This window comes from Cololabis saira, chromosome 22 (assembly GCF_033807715.1).
Source record: "Cololabis saira isolate AMF1-May2022 chromosome 22, fColSai1.1, whole genome shotgun sequence".
Taxonomy (NCBI): domain Eukaryota; kingdom Metazoa; phylum Chordata; class Actinopteri; order Beloniformes; family Belonidae; genus Cololabis; species Cololabis saira.
In genome coordinates, this window is record NC_084608.1 from 18,414,599 (window position 1) to 18,435,100 (window position 20,502).

General features: G+C 39.7%; 1 protein-coding gene across 2 annotated transcripts in view; it reads left to right on the forward strand.

Moving 5' to 3' along the window:
• vipr1b (vasoactive intestinal peptide receptor 1b) overlaps positions 1-20,502 on the forward strand; it is an 80,163-nt gene that overhangs the window by 53,517 nt on the left and 6,144 nt on the right. For both annotated transcript variants that reach the window (XM_061713416.1, XM_061713415.1), the window contains exons 7-12: positions 10,703-10,856; positions 10,991-11,051; positions 11,143-11,215; positions 16,632-16,723; positions 18,962-19,091; positions 19,584-19,625. In XM_061713416.1, coding sequence (XP_061569400.1) covers positions 10,703-10,856; positions 10,991-11,051; positions 11,143-11,215; positions 16,632-16,723; positions 18,962-19,091; positions 19,584-19,625 — 552 coding nt within the window. The remainder of the gene's footprint in view (positions 1-10,702; positions 10,857-10,990; positions 11,052-11,142; positions 11,216-16,631; positions 16,724-18,961; positions 19,092-19,583; positions 19,626-20,502) is intronic.

Below are 20,502 nucleotides of genomic sequence, written 5' to 3' on the forward strand. Positions count from 1 at the left end.
TGATTCCAGTTAATACCATTGTATTCATGTGTATTTATATTTAGTGGTAATAATAGCATCTCCTTTAGTAGCATTAACACTGCTTTAATTGTTCATACAGATATACAAAAGAAACCTTTTTTTTTAAGAAAGACTCCATTACAAATGGGTGTAACATTGCTAAACAAAAAAGAGGCACCGTCAAATGTAATATTTGTCACAAGTAGATGAAGACGGATGGAGCAAAAGATAAAGTCGAAGTACACACTGCAAACGAACCAGCTTCCATGGCGAAGCAGCTTTGTTTACATAGCACATTTCAAACACAGATGCAGGTCAATGTTGGGACACATTAAACATCAACAGGAAGTTTATTCCATCTGTCAGTAGAATAGGAACTTTATGCATTTTGACCCTGTCTGGTTCGTAGCAAGAGTTAACGTCCGGCTGTAGGTCACAATCTGCAGTTCCTTGAATGACCACTAGGAGCGGGCTCCAAAACTGACTAAACTTCCTCTGACCCCCATGTTGAAACGTTCAACTTTAACAGAGTAGCAGGGGAAGTGTGCTGACTGAGGGGGATTATTAGACACAAGTTTATGCATAATTTGGAGCATTTTTTTTTGAGTGACAGATGCATTACAGTCTTGTGACATTTGAGCAAATTAATTCCCATTTTAAAGATAATCTAGCTTGTTGTGCAGTTAATTATGCTAAGAGATTGCTGTGACCAGCTCTGCATTGGCCTGGAACGGTTCTTCAGAAACCTGATTCTTCACAGAGGGTTTATCCAGTTTATTTACATTCTATCATAATATGATGCAATGAAGTATAATTTAGTTCAGTTCAAGACAAGGTTGAGAGTGAGATCGCTGGCCACTTCCATTATGTTACTGAAACTTTTTAGGGTTGACGTAGCTAGCTACTGTCAGGTGTCGGTAGAAAAAGGTATCAAATGGCCCTTTTGCACTAGTACCGCCTCAGCTCGCTTCTACCCGCCACGGCCCCGTCTTGCGCTTTTGCACTAAGGGCTGAGGCGGGTAGAGCCGCTCCAAGCAGATACTTTTTCTGTAACCATTCTGCCGAGGTACTAACCGGGCTGAGCCGGGACTATTTCTGACGTCACCACCCTCCGCGCCTCTGATTGGTCGGGGGGCGGGGCCGTCAGACGTTTGAATCAGGAAGCGGGAGTCAGCGCGAGAGCGACTCGCGGCTCGCAGCGATTTTATTATAAAGCACAAAACGTCTGTTTGGTGATCCAACTCTGAAGTGCAGATGTTCATAAACCTGGGGGCTGACGAGAGAATTAAAAAAGGGATGTAGACGGGCTGTTTTACTCTCAGCCGCTCGCGGCTCCAGCTGATTTCTCATCAGCGCCGACACGAACAAAGCGGTTGCGCAATCGAGTACGTCACAGCAGCTTCACCCCAACCTGCCCACTTCTCCCCTGGCTGTGGAAAAACAAACGGGGACAAAACGGGTGGAGCCGCGACGAGCCGAGCCGAGCTGATGAGGTACTAGTCCAAAAGCACCAATAGAGTTGCTTTACTGTCACTGTGCTCACCACGACCCTGTCATCAGCTCCATTACAGGTGCAGGCTCAGTTAGTGCTTTGATATTGTGTGGTTGCAGGTGCTCTGCGTGCCTGTTTTTTTACTCCTCCTCTAGTTGAATGATTGCTATAATTATCCATGACATTATATTATGATATCACTGACTCTAGCAAAGCATATCACAAAATCGGCTTATTCAAGGGTTGCGTGTGGGAGCGTGGATGTACTTGCAACCTTTTTTTTCTTTATGTATTCTCAGAGCAAAGGATTTCATTATTCATCCCCATTCCTGAAGTGGCAGGCCTTTTGAAATAAATCTGTTGCTTTGTCTGACATGACAACCCAACATCTCGACCTTTTACAGGTTGAATTCAAAGGCTTTGATATATTCCTGTGGAGGGCTTCGCCCGGCTTCTGATCTGATCTTTACTGTGTATTTGGTTTCTTCCTGTTAAACAGTTCAAAAGAAACACATGTCAGAATGTTGTTTCCCTTCTGGTTTGGTTGTATGACTCGGTACAACACTTTCAGCTCTGCTTCAGTCTTCCATCCGGGGACTTCTCATAGTGTAAAGACACATATTGCTTGTTACTTCATCCTCAAGAAATCAATTTTTTAATCTGCCCTAATGGAGACCATGGGTCTCCAAATGAGTTAAAAAATACAGTTAATCATATTGGTTTCAGTCTGGGTGATGTAACTGTTAAAAACGAAAATCAAACTTGCAAAATGTAATTATAAAGATGAAATAGGGACGGCCGTGGCCCAGGTGGTAGAGCAGGTCGTCCATTGATTGAAGGATTGGCGGCTCGAATCCCCCCCCCCCAATCATCTGTCGTTGTGTCCATGAGCAAGACACTTCACCCTCCTTGCCTCCAGTGAGCATCGCTGGTGTGTGAATGTGTATGAATGTTCTGGTGGGGGTCGGAGAGGCCGTTAGCTGTGGATTGGCTGCCACGTTTCTATCAGTCTGCGCCAGGACAGCTGTGGCGACACATGTAGTTTACCACCACCAAGTATGAAAGAGGCGGACATGAATAATGGACCATTGTGAGCGTTTTGGGTGTCCGGAAAAGTGTAACATAAGTGTAATCCATTATTAAAATTGAAGGTTTGTCCAGTATTGATCATCTACATCCAAATAAAGCAGGTGTGAAGTGGCACGGTTTATGTAGTTACGTCCTGTTTTATTTTGAAACCCCACGTCCTTGTGTGTAAGTTTTGTCTTGACTTCCCTTGTTCCCATCTGCCCTTATCATTTCTACCTGTGTGTTGTCAAACCCTCTGTGTAGCCTATATCGTGTCTTGTCTTCCCCTTGCTCCCTGCCGATCCGTACTGTTCTCTTCATCATGTCTCATGTCATGTTTTTGTTTTTTGGCAAAGTTTAGGCTCTTGTTTTTTTGGTAATTCCTGCTCAGCAGCACTTTCTGTTAATAAACCACGTTTTTGAGAATCCTCCTCTCTCTCTATATTTTATTTCTAGTGCACTTTTCATTAAAAACAAATCTCAAAGTGCTACTAGTTAAAATCAACCATGAATAAATTCAACAGGAAAAGGCTTTTTTAATGCCCTTAATTTTAGGGAGGAGCTCATGGGTTTTAAAAACACTGGGAGTCATGAGATCTCCATTTACCTCTGAGTAGACAGACATCAATCATCTACTTACTGAAAACCTACCTCAGATTCATATCACAAGTCACATTTGATAGTAAGAAACATCTGGCCGTGCACTCCCACTGCCCGTTAATTAACACAATTAACGGTCCTCCATATAAGGATGCGTAAAGGTGCAAATAATTTTTTTTATTAAATTGGACCAAAAAAAGTGTTTTACTTGCTCTTTCAGTGGGCTCTAGGTATGACGGGCTGGTGAAGCACAAACTTGGAAAGAGATGATTGATGCAGCGTGATAAAGCTGTTTCTTCTGTTCAGTGAAACATTTGAGAGGTGCAGCGAAAAAAGCTGGATACAAAAAAGAAAAAGAAAACTCTTAAAGAAAACTCTCTGCAGACAACTACCGTACATTGTTTGTAAAATAGAAACAAACTCTTTACAAGGAATCATACCTGACAGATACAGCGACATTCCTGCACTCAAGTTAACCGTAATTTAAGAAACAGGTTTAAAGGTATCTGCTTATCATGAACATAAGTGATGCCAGAGTGACATTTAATATGGATATTATGGAGCCAAATCAGGGCCAAAAGTTTTGCTAATTTGAAAATAAAATTTGAACCTGAAAATTCTTTTTTACAGTTTCAGTTTTATTTTTTTCAGTATCAGATCTTTTTTTCAGTTTCAAATCTTTTTATTTCAGTTTCAAATCTTTTTTTCAGTTTCAAATCTTTTTTTTTCAGTTTCACGTCTTTTTTTTTTCAGTTTCACATCTTTTTATTTCAGTTTCAAATCTTTTTTTCAGGTTCAAATCTTTTTTTTTCAGTTTCACGTCTTTTTTTTCAGTTTCACTTCTTTTTTTTTTTTTTTTTCCACTGCCGATTGGCAGTGGAAAAAACGGATACTAGTGACACATTTCTGTTTAAAAAGCTGTTTTAGACCGTACTTGGTAGTATGTGGAAGTGGGAAATGTCAAACTTTAAAGTGTGGCTGTTGAACTGTACAGTGTGGCATAGTTTATTGCTTTTATACTGCGATTGGTGCCAAGTACGGTCTAAAACAGCTTTTCAAACAGAAATGTGTCACTAATATCAGTTTTTTCCACTGCCAATCACGTGAATATAGTGTATATACAGTGTTGAATCATACTTCTACTGATAACTTCTGCAACCTACGTTTCCTGAAGGCAACATGACTGAGGAACGTCCCCCGCCTTCTCTGTTCTGCTGTCACTCATGATGCCACGCCCCTCTCAGTTCATGCCACGCCCCCCACGCCAGATCGGGGCCAAAAGTCTGAAACTGAAAAAAAAAGATGTGAAACTGAAAAAAAAAGATGTGAAACTGAAAAAAAAGACGCAAAACTGAAAAAAAAGATTTGAAACTGAAGAAAAGATTTGAAACTGAAATAAAAAGATTTGAAACTGAAAAAAAGATCTGATACTGAAAAAAATAAAACTGAAACTGTAAAAAAGAATTTTCAGGTTCAAATTTTATTTTCAAATTAGCAAAACTTTTGGCCCTGATTTGGCTCCATAGGATATGAGCTTCCTATGTACACAAGTGTTTGGCATAGTTGGAGGTAGGAGTGATTGTGTTCGTACCAATGAAAAGTTAGGAACCTCTAACATTTTCATGAATGACAAAACGTCTAAATTTCGCTTTGCTAACAGTTGAGACACAAATTTGTTCTGCTCATGTTTCATGAGTTCTACTGTTTTGATAAAAAAAAAAAACAAGGACAGTTTTAAATTTCCAATCACCAGGGTTTTAATGAGGAGCGAGCAAGGCCAACTACGTATCGCCTGAACAATGTGACGGTGAGGTTGGAAAACGTTTCTTTCCGTGAAGGATTTAAAATAAGCTTTTCCTACATTTGAACTGACTCAGCAGTTGTTATTGTGTCAAACTGCTCTAAAACCATTATGATTACATTACTTGTGGCACTCACAAAAAATGGAGTCATCTGAAAAACTTATGAAAGAAGCACTTCCAAGAGTGGTTCCAGCAGATTTGGACCTACTCCAACGTACCTATAAATCATAGTGTGAAAGATGCCATTAGCACTTTATCAAAGTGGTCACATTATGCTCATTTTCTATCTTATTTCTTGGGTATCTGGAAAGAGTAAAATAAAATAATGACAGGCTCTAATAATGTGGATACATGCCAATTTTTGAGCAATCAGGTCACATCATTAAAATCATTATTCATTATTATAACTTAGTAAATAGTCAGAAAACACAGAAAAACATTATATGGTCCCTTTTAAACATGATTCTGTTACACTTAGAGGGTGTTAAATTACTATTGTGACAACTATTCATTTTCATTATTATTATTTGAATGCTTTTAATTGCATTCAGCTTTATATTTCAGCACAAAGTGTGAAGACCATTGACAACATTGAATGTGGTCTATTATGTTAGCAGTTCGATTTTTTTTAACTAGCATTTCACAGCGTTTGAAGGTCAATGGTGTTTTATCTAATGTTCTTTATTCTCTCAGTGGATGGCCTCAGGGGATTGTTTTATCATGGCTTTTATTTGTTTTATATACAAAGCTCATAGTAACCTCTACACCAGTGTTTATCACCATTTTTATGGCACGGGACACTTTTTTTTAGAATAATTCAATGCACTATCACCCGAAGATATAAGCTTTGTCACTGCCATCTCCTGCACGCAGGTCATCAGGATGCTAACTATTCCTACCCAGTAACATGGAAGAATATTAATTACTTTTCTGGTCACAACTGGTCTCAAGAACGGTAAATTATTTCCAGTAAGTGAATAATCATTTTTCCAAACAAAGTGATCCAGAAGTGAAACTGGATCATTTCTCCCGGCAGCCCACTAGTGTGCGATGACAGTGCTTGAAACCTGAATGACGTGTACGATGTCAAAAAGCCCTGCTGTCCCGGCTGATCTGATTCATCCACTTTTTTAAGAGCTCATGTTGCTTCCCTCTGGCTCTAGACATATTGTACCGAGGTGCAGATCCAATAGCCTTATGAACTCATTTGTTCCTGCAACAACTAGAAGTGAGTTTCTTGATATTTGTCTTGTATTTCTCGTCTTTTTATTTGTCGCTCTTGCTGTTTGTCTACTGCTGCCTTTAAGGCAAACTGCCCCCAGGTGACAATAAAGATATCCTTGAACCTTTAACCTTGAAGCTTCAATGAACAATTTGTAGTGATTCACTCAGAAGCAAAACAGAGCCCTCCGGGTCCATTTTCTTTCCCCGCAAACATGCCGAGTGGAAATCAACTTATATGGAAAAACAGAACACCAGAATTCAATGATCCAGATGGGAATCCCAACAAAACAACACATTATCATTATTTTGTTTTAATTTTTAACATGAGGTTAATATGTTCAGGATCATTTACAATATCTAATAGAAGCACATCTACATCTACAGTTTTATTTAATCAGATTTTTATTCCCGCTTGTATAAATGTTCCAGTGATGGCTTTGTCTGTCACATTCATATTCATGTATTAATCTGTGAATTAAAACTAGGGTTGTTCTGATCCTGATACCAGCATCAGAAACATTCAACAATTCTCCCAAAAGTAAGGGTGTCAGGATCAGCATTTACATCAACGCATTAACTGATGCCACATTATGTTCCTAAACAGAATCCCAACTCTTCTTTGTTGCTCTAAATCCCAGTGCAGCACATTGTGCAATACTGCCTAGCAACTTCTAGCTTTCAGCAGATAGAGAACAGGTGTTGGACTGGTATCAACGCAGTACGAACAGCGGCAATAACAGCGACACTCGAAGCCCAGGTTTGTGAATTAGTACCGGACCTCTGTGTGGTCCTTACCTGCTGCTTGGCAATATTTTAATTGTGAGGTACATTGTTAAAGGAGCTTGAGGCTCCTTTTAAGAAATGAGACTCTCTAGCGCCACCCTTCACCACGATGGCCGTTTGAGGTACTGCAGCCAACAGTGAAGCCGGCACGGGAGAACGGGGAGAACGCACATGCAGCGTCATGTGACGTCACATCCGCAGGACAGCGCCGGAAATTCGGGACCGAATTGCAGCACATTTTGCAGCACACAGCCTGTTCAAGGCAAAGGAGAGATACACTAGAGGGCTCATTCTTTTGGGTTTGGAACGCTTCATCTGACATTATTACTAGAAAACTTAAAACGTATACGGATTTTTTTCATAAATCTTGCCACAATCCGGCCTCAAGCTCCTTTAAGACTGTACACAGATTGTTTTTTAGTCAAAAAATATATAATTTTGTTAATAAAAAAGAAAGAACTAAAATAAATTAATTAACTCTGCAGAAAGTTCTTATAAACAGGATTTGAAGCCAAGCATTTTGTTTGTACAGCACGCCTGGCTTCACAAACCTTTCTAAGGAGTTATGAGCATTAAAATAAGATAAAGCTAACAAAGGTATCCTTGTCAGAGCCTTAAATACATACATAACAAAACAGGAGATCCCTAATGACATGAATTATGTTTCATTTAAAGTGTGCAGTAAAATCAAATATTAAAATGTGAAAGGTTTCCTGAGAATTAACATTATTTATCTTAAAGTATCTATTTATCATTCATCATTACTGAGTGCCTTTCCTTGAAGCAGCTGCTACTGGCACTGCTACAGGTCTTCAGAGCAACATCCAAATAATTTTTAGTCTATATTTGTACAAGATGTGAAATTTAAGTCGTAAATGAAAAATGTTCTAGTTAGTTGTGAGTAAGTTCATCCCAAGGTCAGACTGATGACGCATTTGGCCCAACATTTGTTAAATAATGACAGGTTACGAAGTCATGTGCTGCTGTTGACCTGAGGTTTTTTTTGTGTAATTTTAAGACCTTTTAAAAAGGCCAGAAAACTTTTTATGTCCGGATAAATACAACTTTAAAGTTGAAAGCCAACTCTTACTTCTTACATCTTTAGGGATGATTAATGACGTGCCAGTGCTTCTCATAGACTTGAATACCACACTTGAGTGTTTTTTTTTCATCATTTATAAAACTTGGAGGTGGAACAAGCGATGTTGCCGTTTTGGCTTTGTGCCTGGACTTGTTTGTCCTTGTGCCTGTTGTTGCTCTGAATCACTAAAATAAACAAATTGTACAGCTATTGTAGTCCTTTTGCATTTGCTTTTTTTCTGTCCCTCTTCACGAAAAGTTTCAATCAATTGCACACACAATAACAATTTCACCTACCGTCCACTTCATTTCATGTCTAGCATTTGCTACATTTTGCTTTGATGCATCTGTAAAGAAACAGAACTGCCGTCAGGCCTGCAGGATTCCTGAGTTGCTGAACACACAACAGTCTGTATGGCGCCTTTTGTACATCAACCTTCGCAATGTTTTATTTACTTTTTATATGTACCCTTGCAGAATGAGCTCAATTATGCCCTCCCTATTCACAATTCACAGTTGGTAATTATCTTACATAACTATTTCAATGTTCAAATTCTGCTTGGTTTATATCGCACTGTACCCACTGTCATAGCACACCACAAGGCAGTACAATTCTGCATTTGTAAACTGCTAAATCATATATATAATGTCACCACTTATATAGGGTTAATCCTTGTGGCAATGCCTTATTTATCCATATGTCCATTAACTATTGCTTATCCAAGTTTTGGTCACGGGGGCAGCCAGCAGCCTGATTGAGGTATCTTGGAGGCATCTTTAATCTTTCCAGAGAAATGCCGAGGCATTCCCAGGCCAGTCAAGACATAATCTCTCTGGCTGGGATCGTGGGGACTCCTCCCAGGGCCTGATTTACTAAAGGTTTGCGTGTGTAAAAACGTGTGCAAACTTGACAGCACCCGCAAACCAATGTGCCAGCTGATCTACTAACAGCATGCAAAGAGGACTGCGCCTCTCAAATGAGCAAAATAGCACACGCTATTCATTTAGTACTTTTGCCCTGATGAATAATCAATATGGGGCGTACCCGCCAGAAATCGCTAAATACTGGGAGGGGAAAATGCAAATATCTCCATTTACCACCCACAATGAGATTTACCAAGCCTGAAAATTTTTGCAGGGATTGTGATTGCGTCTGTATTTAATACGTTCGAAAGGAAGGTGCTAATCTCCACATGCAAAAGGAGAAATATTTTATTTGAATGTTAAATAGTCATACTTTCCCACAATCACAGTCACAGATAACAAAAATCGGGTAAATGGTTATTGTTGTCATTAATTAATAGCCTGCTTACTGTGTTGTCTTCCATAATATTTGTAAATATATATAATATAAACTCCTAAGTATGTGTTTGTGTGTATATATAAATACATTGAAGTGTCAGTGTGTTGTTTTTTTTCTTGGTCTACTTATCATTGAATATACGAGGGGGTGCTTTTCACGGCAGGGGTGCTGAATACGGCACAACAATTTGCCTCTTCCACTAATATCTCTAACTCCAACTCGTCAAATTTCATTTTGCGCTTGCGACTATATCCTGCTTTCCATCCAGACTCTCCATGGCGCAAAGTTTGCGCCGCAAACCGTAAGACACGCAATACCTCATTTAAATACTGCTATTTGCACCTGTTATCAATTGCGCACGCAATCTTAGTTGATCACCCGCAAAACACACAACAACAGCACGCGCAAACTTTTTCAGTGCACACGCAATTTAGTACTTTTTATTTAGGATCTTAGTAAATCGGGCCCCCAGTTGGATATGCTTGAAACACCTCCTCAGGAAAACATCATAACATCATAACCATTCTGCCCAGACTACATCAACTGGCTTCTCTCGATGCAAAGCACTATCAACTCCACTCGCCCCAAATGAAAGGACTCTAAAGAAGAGTCCAGCAACCCTGCAGAGGAAACTCATTTCATTGTTATGTACCCACACAGTTATTCTTTTGGTCACTGTCCAAAGCTTGAAATTATAATTGAGAGCAGGAGCATAGATTAAGCAGTAAACAGAGAGCCTTTACATTTTAGCTCGGCTCTCTCTTCACCACAGCAGACTGGGCATCACTGCTGACGCCTAACTGATCCATCAATCTCCTCCCGTGTTCCTCCCTCATGAACAAGTGTGTCTGGTTTCTGGTGGTCTCAAGACTCCAGCTCTGCTTTTTGTGGAGGATTTGGTCCTTGTGGCATCATCACGCCAAGACCTTCTTCCCTTACTGATACAGTTCACAGCGAGTGTGAAGTGTTGGAGATGGCAATCAGCACTTCCACACCTGAGACCATGGTTCTGAGTCAGGAAAGGATGTAATCTTCCCCGGGTTGAGAGAGAGGTGCTGAGTCAAGAATGGCCAAATCCACCCATACATCTATCCATAACTTGATCACTTATACCTGTCATTCTCAGGTCAGCGTTTAAAAACTGCAACAGCTTCTCCAACTTACAAAACTGTATTGATTGTTTGTTTCTCACATATGAACCACATACAGAGACGGTATACTGCCAGTCCAATGTTCAGACCCAATCACTCATTTTGAATGAAAATTTTAGTGGATGATTTTAAAATGTACAAATTAAACTTATTTGTAACTGGTTGAGTGTGTGATTTATTGTTTCCTTGCTTTTGCTAGGTTGGCTGCAAAGCAGTGATCGTCTTCTTCCAGTACTGCATAATGGCCAATTTCTTCTGGCTGCTGGTGGAGGGTTTATATCTTCATGCGCTGCTAGCCGTCTCCTTCTTCTCCGAGAGGAAGTACTTCTGGGCCTACATTCTGATCGGCTGGGGTAAGATTTGATTTATTTATGTATTTATTTTTGTCATCAGAGAGATCTCAAAGTGCCTTCAGGAAACAAAGAACATACTGAGAAGCTTGTCAGTGTACGGTGATTATAATTGTAGTTTTGTGTTACATCCCCAGGGGGTCCGTCAGTTTTCATCACAGCTTGGAGCATTGCCAAAGCTTATTATAATGATGTTGGGTGAGCGAAACAACAGGAAACTGCTGGTCCTTTCTTTTCTTTTGATTTGCCACATCTCGCAAATTTACAGCATTGTTTCATGTCTTAACAGGTGCTGGGACATAATAGAGAACACTGATGTGTTCTGGTGGATCATTAAAACACCCATTTTGGCATCAATCCTGGTAGGTCTACAAGCATTCATCCATTTTTATTATGCACCTTCAGCTATTAAGACCTTTTTTGAGTAGTTGCTACAAACAGGGAAAACTTTTGTGACAGTTCTCAACTTTCAGTAGTGGATGTACTGTATTTATCAGAGTATCTTTTTGAACTCCTGTTGGGATTCCTACCGTACTGGATGTGAACACGTTCTCATTTCACCTTGCACAGTCATCAATACCGTTACAAGTTTGAGTTCTTCTTTAACCGATAAGTGTTTACTTTTGAAAAAGCACAAATGATTTTTATTTCTTTTGATATAGCCTATCTGTTACAATTTCACATGAAGAAATATACACTCACAGTCTCCCCTCTCTTCTTGAGCAAATTAAACCATCCATAACCATTAAACCAAAGTAACTTTGTCCCAGTCATTTTCTTGTGACAGCTGTGAATCACTTTACAGTTCCAATGTCACACATCAACAATAATGGGACCAGATAACTGAGCTAGAGTCGACATCATGACAGAGGAAAGTAAGAGAGGGACCAAGCAGGAGATCAAATGGGAGTAAGTCTTGTTGTTAAACCGACTTAACCTCCACGCCTGTAGGGGGACCCGCTGAGCTTGAAATTGCAAGAGAGACACAGAGCTTGTAATGAGAAATGACCAGTGATGCACTTCATATTTTAACTCTTGGAAGTACTTGAGGTGATAATGGCTGTGCTCCAAACGGCATACTTTTATAAGCACACTCTAACACCCCACAGCGGCATTGCGGCAACACTTGATGGTGGGTGTTTCTGACATGACTTCATCTTACCTAAAAATAACCATTTTCTTCCCCCTCGGTACACAACTACTGTAAGCCAGGTGCTTTGAAAACAATCCTGCACCCTACCCCTGTTTGATTGGCTGATGCATGAAAAGCTTAACTTTACTTAAGTTCAGCACAGCTTGTCGTCACCCCATTCAGTATATATAATAATAACCGTATATAATAATAAACAAAAGTATTATTATATATAATAATAACCGAGTCAGATTCATGGTCTGGTTTGACCTGACTTGGCCAAATAAACATGATTCTGATTCAGAGTCAATGTACAGCAACACTGAGACCCCGTCCACACGTAGCCGGGTATTTTTAAAAACGAATATTTCCCCCCTCCGTTTATAAAAAAATTTGCATCCACATTACATCGTTTTTAAAAAAAACCCTTCCACACATAACCGAAGATCTACGTTTTCGACCACATTCATAAGCATTCCTAACCTGTAGATCATCTGCAGCCCCCGGGAAAGCTCAGCAGGCTCGGGCTCAGCGGGCTCGGGCTCCGCGGCGGCTCCGCGGGCTCAGCGGCGGCTCCGCGGGCTCCGCGGCGGCTCCGCGGGCTCCACACCGTACGGTGCGCGTCGCCGCGTACCGTACGGTGTAGGCTCTGTGTCGGTGTAACGCAGTAAACGGCTGTCCAGAGCAGAGACCATTTATTTAATAAATAGCTTGGAGAACAGATGCTGGATCATCAGTAGTTCTAAACAAAAGGCGCACGTCAGAGCAGATTTGTTGTTGTTTTGGAGCATAATGTGACGTTCGAAAACGCAAAACTCCGGTTGTGTGTGTCTACACGCATCTACATAAACGGAGTTTTCAAAAATCTTCACTTTGCCCGGAGTTTTTTTAAACCTTCGTTTATTTGCGTTTTCGTGTGGATGACAGGTCCAAACGTAGGAAAATATCTCCGGTTTAGCAGATATCCGCAGATATCCGGCTACGTGTGGACGGGGTCTGATGATGCTGCATATCACGCATATAAATCATAAGTCACATGAGCACAATTCAACTCATTTGAACCTACTGGACCAGAAATGTTTTGTTATGAGTACATTTGATGAAGTTGGAGATTGCAAGAAAAAAAACACAGGTTGACCGACAAGCCGGTTCAGTCCTTGTTGGCGTATTTCGCCAATGTGGAAGTCATCTGAGGGTTTTTTTTCCTTTAAATCTCAATCGTCACCACTGCAGTGCATGTTTGGGAAAAAACGCAAACAAAAAGGAAAAAGCAGGTTCCCACATGAAGACCCCAGATACATGTCAGTTATTGCTGCTCTAATCTTTCTATGGAGCACAAGTTTCTCGTGTTTATTTCAACCGTAGTTTATTTTAACCAGTAATTTACTTTTGGAATATTGATCTCAGAGGGCCCCCTATAGGCTTGAGGACCGGGTGTCTTTCTGCAACAGTGTCCAAGATTTACTATTGTTCGGTCTCTTGCTCAGTCGCACTTTCATTTTCTCTTCTGTCATTTCTGTGTTGAGTCACTCTCCCATTTTCCCCGCTGCAGCTCTGTGAGCGGGTACACAATGGTAAAAAGAGACAACCAGGACGGCAGTCCAAAGTCAATGTGGCAGGTTTTTGCTGATAGCAGAGCTTGGACACCATGACAGCTAGATGTCGCTTCAATGAAAATCATCAAATATCCCTTCAAATGAAACAGATTTTTTCACATAGAACGAAAGAAAACTTAATTTGTGCTGCGAAATAAATGAAGTCATTGTTGCGGGCAGGCAGGCTGATTCTGTCAATCCTATTTCTCACAGAAATGCTTATACGAGCTGCTGGATCCTGCTTCAAGCCTTTGTGTCAAAGTAAACTCACAGACTACTTTCATATTTAGTTTGGAGAAGTGAAAGCAAAGCTGACCATACTACTGGGGTTAAGGGGAGTTTTCTTCTTCAGATCAGAAGTTAAAATGCCAATGTTAAGAAAAGGCTGAGGAGTAGCAGCTCGCTTATTGATTGAACTACATTTTTAGTGTGAAAGTGGATAGTAAACTCCATTAACGGTGCATGCCAGGGTGTGGATGTGTGTGTTTGTGTGTGTGTATCCAACAAATGTTTGTGAGTTGTTGAGTTGAGCAAAAAATGAGAGGTGAGAAAAGAAGGGTAATGACGAGTTCAACAAGCAAGACTTGAAAGACCGCAGAAATATTCCTTTTAGCATATAAACCACATCCCGAAATGTTTTATTAATGATTTATTTTGAAAGTATTTTTTTTTCTGCAGTAACACTTTGAGCCGTTTATTGAGACATACTTTTAAAATTAGATACTACTTTGCTTCTTTTTGATCCGTATGTGTTGAACCGTGCTCTTTTTTCTTCTGACAGTTGGAGACCGTTTCAGTTTTTATCAGCCGTGTTACTGGAATCAATGTGTTTTAACTTTAACTTGGTTTCATTTGTCATCATTGCCATGATGAGGATGTAAGAGCGGATGCTAAAACACAGCATTGGGGCGCTGAGAGTGTTTTTCATCTAAATGCTAAACTAAACAAGTGGCAGTGCTCTATTTGAAGTTGTTCTTATTTAACTTTCACATAAAGTGCCCGTACATTGAGAAAGATGTGAAACTGGACTGGAGCATGTTTAAAAACTAGGCAGCAACAGCCTGTAGCATATTTACAGGAACTCAAACAACATGTTTGATGGGAGTTTTTGAGGTGTCAGTGGGGGGTTTCTTCTACCTGCAGACACATGCAGGTTAGTTGTTTCTCCTGTTTCAAGTCTTTGTGGTTAAGTTACTGACCGGAGCTTTATTATTTACCCTGAAGATATGAGAGCAGTGCTGATCTTCCAATTTTAAATAAAAAGGCAAACAAGACAGTTACACTGTGCTAAGAAAAAAAACAACATTTTTTTTTTAAAGGAGCTTGAGGCTCCTTTTAAGAAATGAGACTCTCTAGCGCCACCCTTCACCACGACGGCCGTTGGGGGTACTGCAGCCAACAGTGAAGCCGGCACGGGAGAATGGGGAGAACGCGCATGCAGCGTCATGTGACGTCACATCTGCAGGACAGCGCGGGGAAATTCGGGACCGAATTGCACCACATTTTGCAGCACACAGCCTGTTCAAGGCAACGGAGAGATACACTAGAGGGCTCATTCTTTTGGATTTGGAACGCTTCATCTGACATTATTACTAGAAAACTGAAAATGTATACGGATTTTTTTCATAAATCCTGCCACAATCCGGCCTCAAGCTCCTTTAAAGTAAAAGAAACTAAACTTAACTATTTCACATGAGGCTCAGTAGAAACAGCCTGGCTGTCAGTACACCTTTACCTTTTATTTTAACTAAAGGCTGCTGCTAGGCCGGTGCCAGGACCAGGTTACTTCAGATTTTGGGAATTTTTTAATTTTGATTAGATTTTGTGACATAGCTAAAGAGCCACAACAAATCCATTTCATTCCATGAATTCAAACTTTACTTTCATGATTTTATTTATTTCACTTCAGTTTTTTATCAGTTTAATAGACAGATCACACTATTGATCTAACTTCTGCTATCTAATTTACACTCGCCAACCACTAATAGGTAAACCTGGTACACCTAGTAAAGTGGTACATGTGTACAGATAATGATTGCATAACTGTTTTTTGAAACAAAAGTTGGTTAAATAACTCCATGTTGCTCAGTTTCTCAATCTTTGCTCTTGAATTTAACAAGCAACATCCTTCCATCCAATTTCTATACCCGTTTTATCCTTTGCAGAGTCACAGGGGAATAGGCAACACACTACACCAATTTTTCCATCACAAAATAGAAGTTTCCATCAGCGTATGCGTTACAACTTGGGGTGAATCAAATCGGTGCCTGAACTCATGAAGACATTTTAACTATTTACGGCTCGAGTTGAGTGAGCTGTTGACTGAACTGAACAGTTATTGAACTGTGGATAAAAAACATAAAGAAGAAAAGCAGAAAACTAAAAATGATGATATAAACGTGGAAAGAGCGGAGACTGTCTTTGCTTTTCAGCATGCTGCTTGCATACATAGTGATCATGAATATGAACCAGCAGGCAATAATTGAACTTGACGAAGACGTTGAGAGGGCTCTAGTTTAGTTCCTCTCTAAGGAATACTTGATACTCCTTAACAACAGCACTGTGCCCAGAAGTTCTTCAGGACCATGCTGAAGTACCTTACCACAACCCAGACTAACGGCCGAGGCCCCATAAAACTACCTATTGGCTAATGGCAATTTCTTTTGGCTCTTTCCCTTTGCAGGGGTACCCACAGCAGATTATTCTGTTCCACATATTGATTTGGCATAGGTTTTAAGTGGAATACCCTTCCCGACACAGACCTCCACGCTGGCTGGAGAAATGGAAGAAAACCTCATTAATCTTAGTTGGTCTGGTAGAAATGTTCATTTTCCCAAAGGGCATCACATCCATCCAATCGGACCACATCAAATTCAGCATCAGGCTTCTGCTATGAGTATTGTTATTCATGTCCATAAAGCACATAGAACTTAAAGTTATATTTAGGAATTATGTTGGGGATAAAAAAGCCCTGCAACTTGAGGCTTTAAATCCAATTTACAATGTATAACATGTTTACCACTGTCTTCTTTTGTGAAATTTTCTCTGCAGATGAATTCTTTTCTATTCATATGCATCATTCGAATACTTCGCCAGAAGATCAACTGCCCAGATATTGGAAGAAATGAGTCCAACCAATACTTGTGCGTATTACTGGATGTAATTTCCAAGCTGTGTTGTGTAATAGAGGAAGTACACTCTTAATTCTGGTCATTACTAGGTGTTACAATAAAGCAGATTCCCTTTCAGATTAACTACAATACAAAATGTTACACTTTGTCATTATTTACTACTGGGTAAAAGACTTTATACACCTTTAGTGCTTCAATAGGAATAAAGAGAAGAAGGGTGTTGCTAATCAAATGAGTCGTTAACTGATATGGGAAATCGGTTAGGGAAGTTGGTATAAGGCCATTTACAGACAAAATGAATTCTATCTCTTCACATTCATAAGTATTCACAACTGGGAAATATTTAAAACAGTTTTCATCTTCCTAGAAGTGCACAAACCCAGCAGGTTTACCCTGAGGTCAGAGCGTGTGATGATGCCTGCTCTTCATCATTGTTGAGAAAATTTACCTCCATCAATTCTTACAGTCCTCCAATTAATGAAGGGTTACAGGACAATTTGCAATGAATTTGCAGTCCGTCATTGTACTGGGAAAATTATTGTTTTCAAATGTAAAATGCGGTTACAGTCTTCTCAAGAGCTTAAGCCCAATTCTCAGAAAAGTTGGCAGGCCGTGGGCCATGTAAATGAAAATAAAGTGCATTGACCTTCAAATCTCATCAACGTATATTATGTTCATGATAAAACAGAAAACATATCAAATGTTGAAAGTGTGACATTTTACCATCTCATTTTCAATTTGTTTGCAGCAATAAGTGTCAAAAAAAAGTTGGAACTTGTGCGACAGCTCAGTCATTCGCTCAGAACTAAAGATGAAAAAATGCATCTACTGATTGTTAAAAACTATTTCAACCCAATTTACATCACCTTCAAATTGTGCAAACTTTGAATAGTTCCTCATGTACAGTTCATAATATCATGATATAAAAAAAAAAAAAAAATCTGAGAATCTGGAGAAACTCTGCGAGCGTGGGACAAGGCCAAGAATGAATACCGGATGCCTGTCGTCCACAAGTGCATGTCAAAGTTGTACCATGCAGAGATAAAGACGTGTGGGAACATGACACAGAAACGCCACTGCATTCTTCTGGCTGAAGTTCATTTAAAATGGAATGAGGAAAAATGGAAAACTGCTCCTTGTTTAGATGGGCCAAAAGTCCTTTTTGGAGACCTTGGAGGCCGCATCCTTTAGACTAAACGATAAGAAACACCTTCTGGTTTGTTATCAGCTTCCAGTTCAAAACACTTCTCCAATGGTGTGGGGGGGCTTTAGTCTCTATGGAATAGGCAGATCTGCAAAGGAAACATTAGTTTTCAAAAGTATATTCAGACTTTTTCCAAAATATGACAAGGGAAACCCAGGGCTGTTGAGCAGCTAAAACCCTACAGTACATCAAGCGAGAATTGGACAACAGTCTAACCCTAACCCAAAGCTGCAGCAACTGGTCTCCTCAGTTCCCAGACATAATGGGGTGCTGTTGAACTAAGAGGCGATGCTATACGGTGCTAACCATTGCCTTGTCTTAAGTGTGGCTGCCATCAAATTTAGAACTAACTCTTCCTATCGACGGGACATTTCCTCAGTTTGAACATTTTAGATGTTTTCTAAATTCAATTGTGGATTAATTGTCAATTTATGAGATTTACAAATAATGTCATTCTGTCTTTATTTACACTTTACACAGTGTCCCAGCATTCTTGGGATTGTGGTTTACTTTTAGGTGGTGTTTTGGACAGAATATAGTCCCATATTCTCTAAACATCAACTCCCTTAAAGAGGTAAACACAGATGATACTAAATAAGCTTTCAAGGCTTGTAGAAGAATATCCATACCTGTGTCTAACACACAACTATGGCTGCAAAAGGTTACCTTATTAGACCTTTTTTTGTATACTAAGAGTAATGCACAGATTAGTACTACATTCAGACTAAAAGCATTGCCTTTGCGTGCGCCATCCAGTGTCTGGTGTCCTCTGGGAGCTGCTTTCCACCAAGATGCAGTGCTCAGTGTTTTTAAGTGACTTTTCTGTGATGAAGAGCATCTCATATACCAGTCATAATGCATGACCTATTTCCCCACCGACAATTTTAATGTTGTTTTTTTTTTTTTCTATCTCTGGTTGACTGAGATGAAATGTAAAATGAAAAGTACTCCAGAGTTGCATTTAATTATTTCTGTGTACAGAGTGGGATTGGAAATTGGCCTCACCGGAAGGAGATTTGAATCAGGTTGTGGTTCTGTTGTTTCAGGAGACTGGCAAAATCCACACTGCTTTTGATTCCTCTGTTTGGGATCAATTTTATCGTGTTCGCATTCATCCCCGAGCAAGTAAAGACTGAGCTGCGACTGGTTTTTGACTTGATTCTGGGCTCGTTTCAGGTATGACACAAACCTTTTAAATGCAAATGATCGTAAAACTGTTTTATCCAATCCATATTATACTGAGCACATTTTTATTTTGATCTCCTATTTACATACATCAATTTGAAGAGGTTTAAATACACCTTTAAAACTATTTTAAACATAAGTTTATTGTAATGACTGGGCCCTGAACAACCAGTGCTGTCGCTGCCGCACTTTTCCAGCTCTTCAGTGGCAATGGTACCTTTTACCGCTCCGCTGTTATTACAGTTCATCACCTAATGAGAAATGATGGCGAGTGCGGCCAGAGAGCACAGCTGCATCATGGGAACCAAGGAGACACTTCCAGCACATTCTCTTCCTCAGTCCTTTCCCCTCATTTGTCATTTTAATGAAGTTATACCTCTCATGAAGGACACATATGTTATTCTTCAATTACCAAGCTGTAAAGATAACATGTCATTCACTGATATTGATCAGTTATCTGTGTTCTTTTTTTTCCCCCTGAAGGGTTTTTTTGTGGCGGTCCTTTACTGCTTCCTCAACGGTGAGGTAGGTTATGTAAACACTACTTGTGTAAACACATGGGTTGAAGTGAGATATTTTCGAACAGAGGTGGCCCACGGCTGGGGTTTCTCTGTAGCTCCCTCTGTGCACTATTTACATTCACACACAGTCTTGCAAGGTAAATGGACCTGCGCGCATGAGTCACCAGCGGCAACCGTTCAGGCTGACTACCCTCCTTTCGACCTGTTTTCTGTTCTTTGACAGCCAGGTGGGACAGCTGTACAGTAAAACATTTTTTTATTTATTTTGCCATGATGTCTGCAGAGGCTCTCTATGGGCAGATTAGTTATGTTCTCAGTGCCGAGCCAGATTCAATCACACTGATGGGAAGGATGGGAAACCTTGACTCTACACTGCCTGAATTTAAATCGAGTGCAAATTTCAGAGGTCCTTTGTTAAGTGTGAAGCCTAGCGGAGGTGAATATATTGTTTATTTACTCAGAGTTTAGTTAGTTAGTTAGTTAGTTAGTTAGTGATTTATTCCGAACATGCAAATGATATATAACGTAAATATGAACAAGTAAAACAGAAATAATAATACAAAATGGCCGATCAAGACAATTTTACAAAAGAAAACAAAATAAAACAAAAAAACAGCATAAAGCAAAAAAACAGCACAGTAATTTCACTTGCATGTCCGAAAAGGGGTGGGAAGAAGTATAACTTATTTAATCCCGCCCCTTCTCCATAAGATATTAACAATATTTATTTATGTCCTTCTTATTTTTACATTACTCTTTTCTTAATTATATATAAATATTATAATATTATAAGTACACATACATACATACACACACATACACTCTTTTTTCGTTATATTTCTTAATTGTGCTGACAACATATAAATAAATAATAATTAACA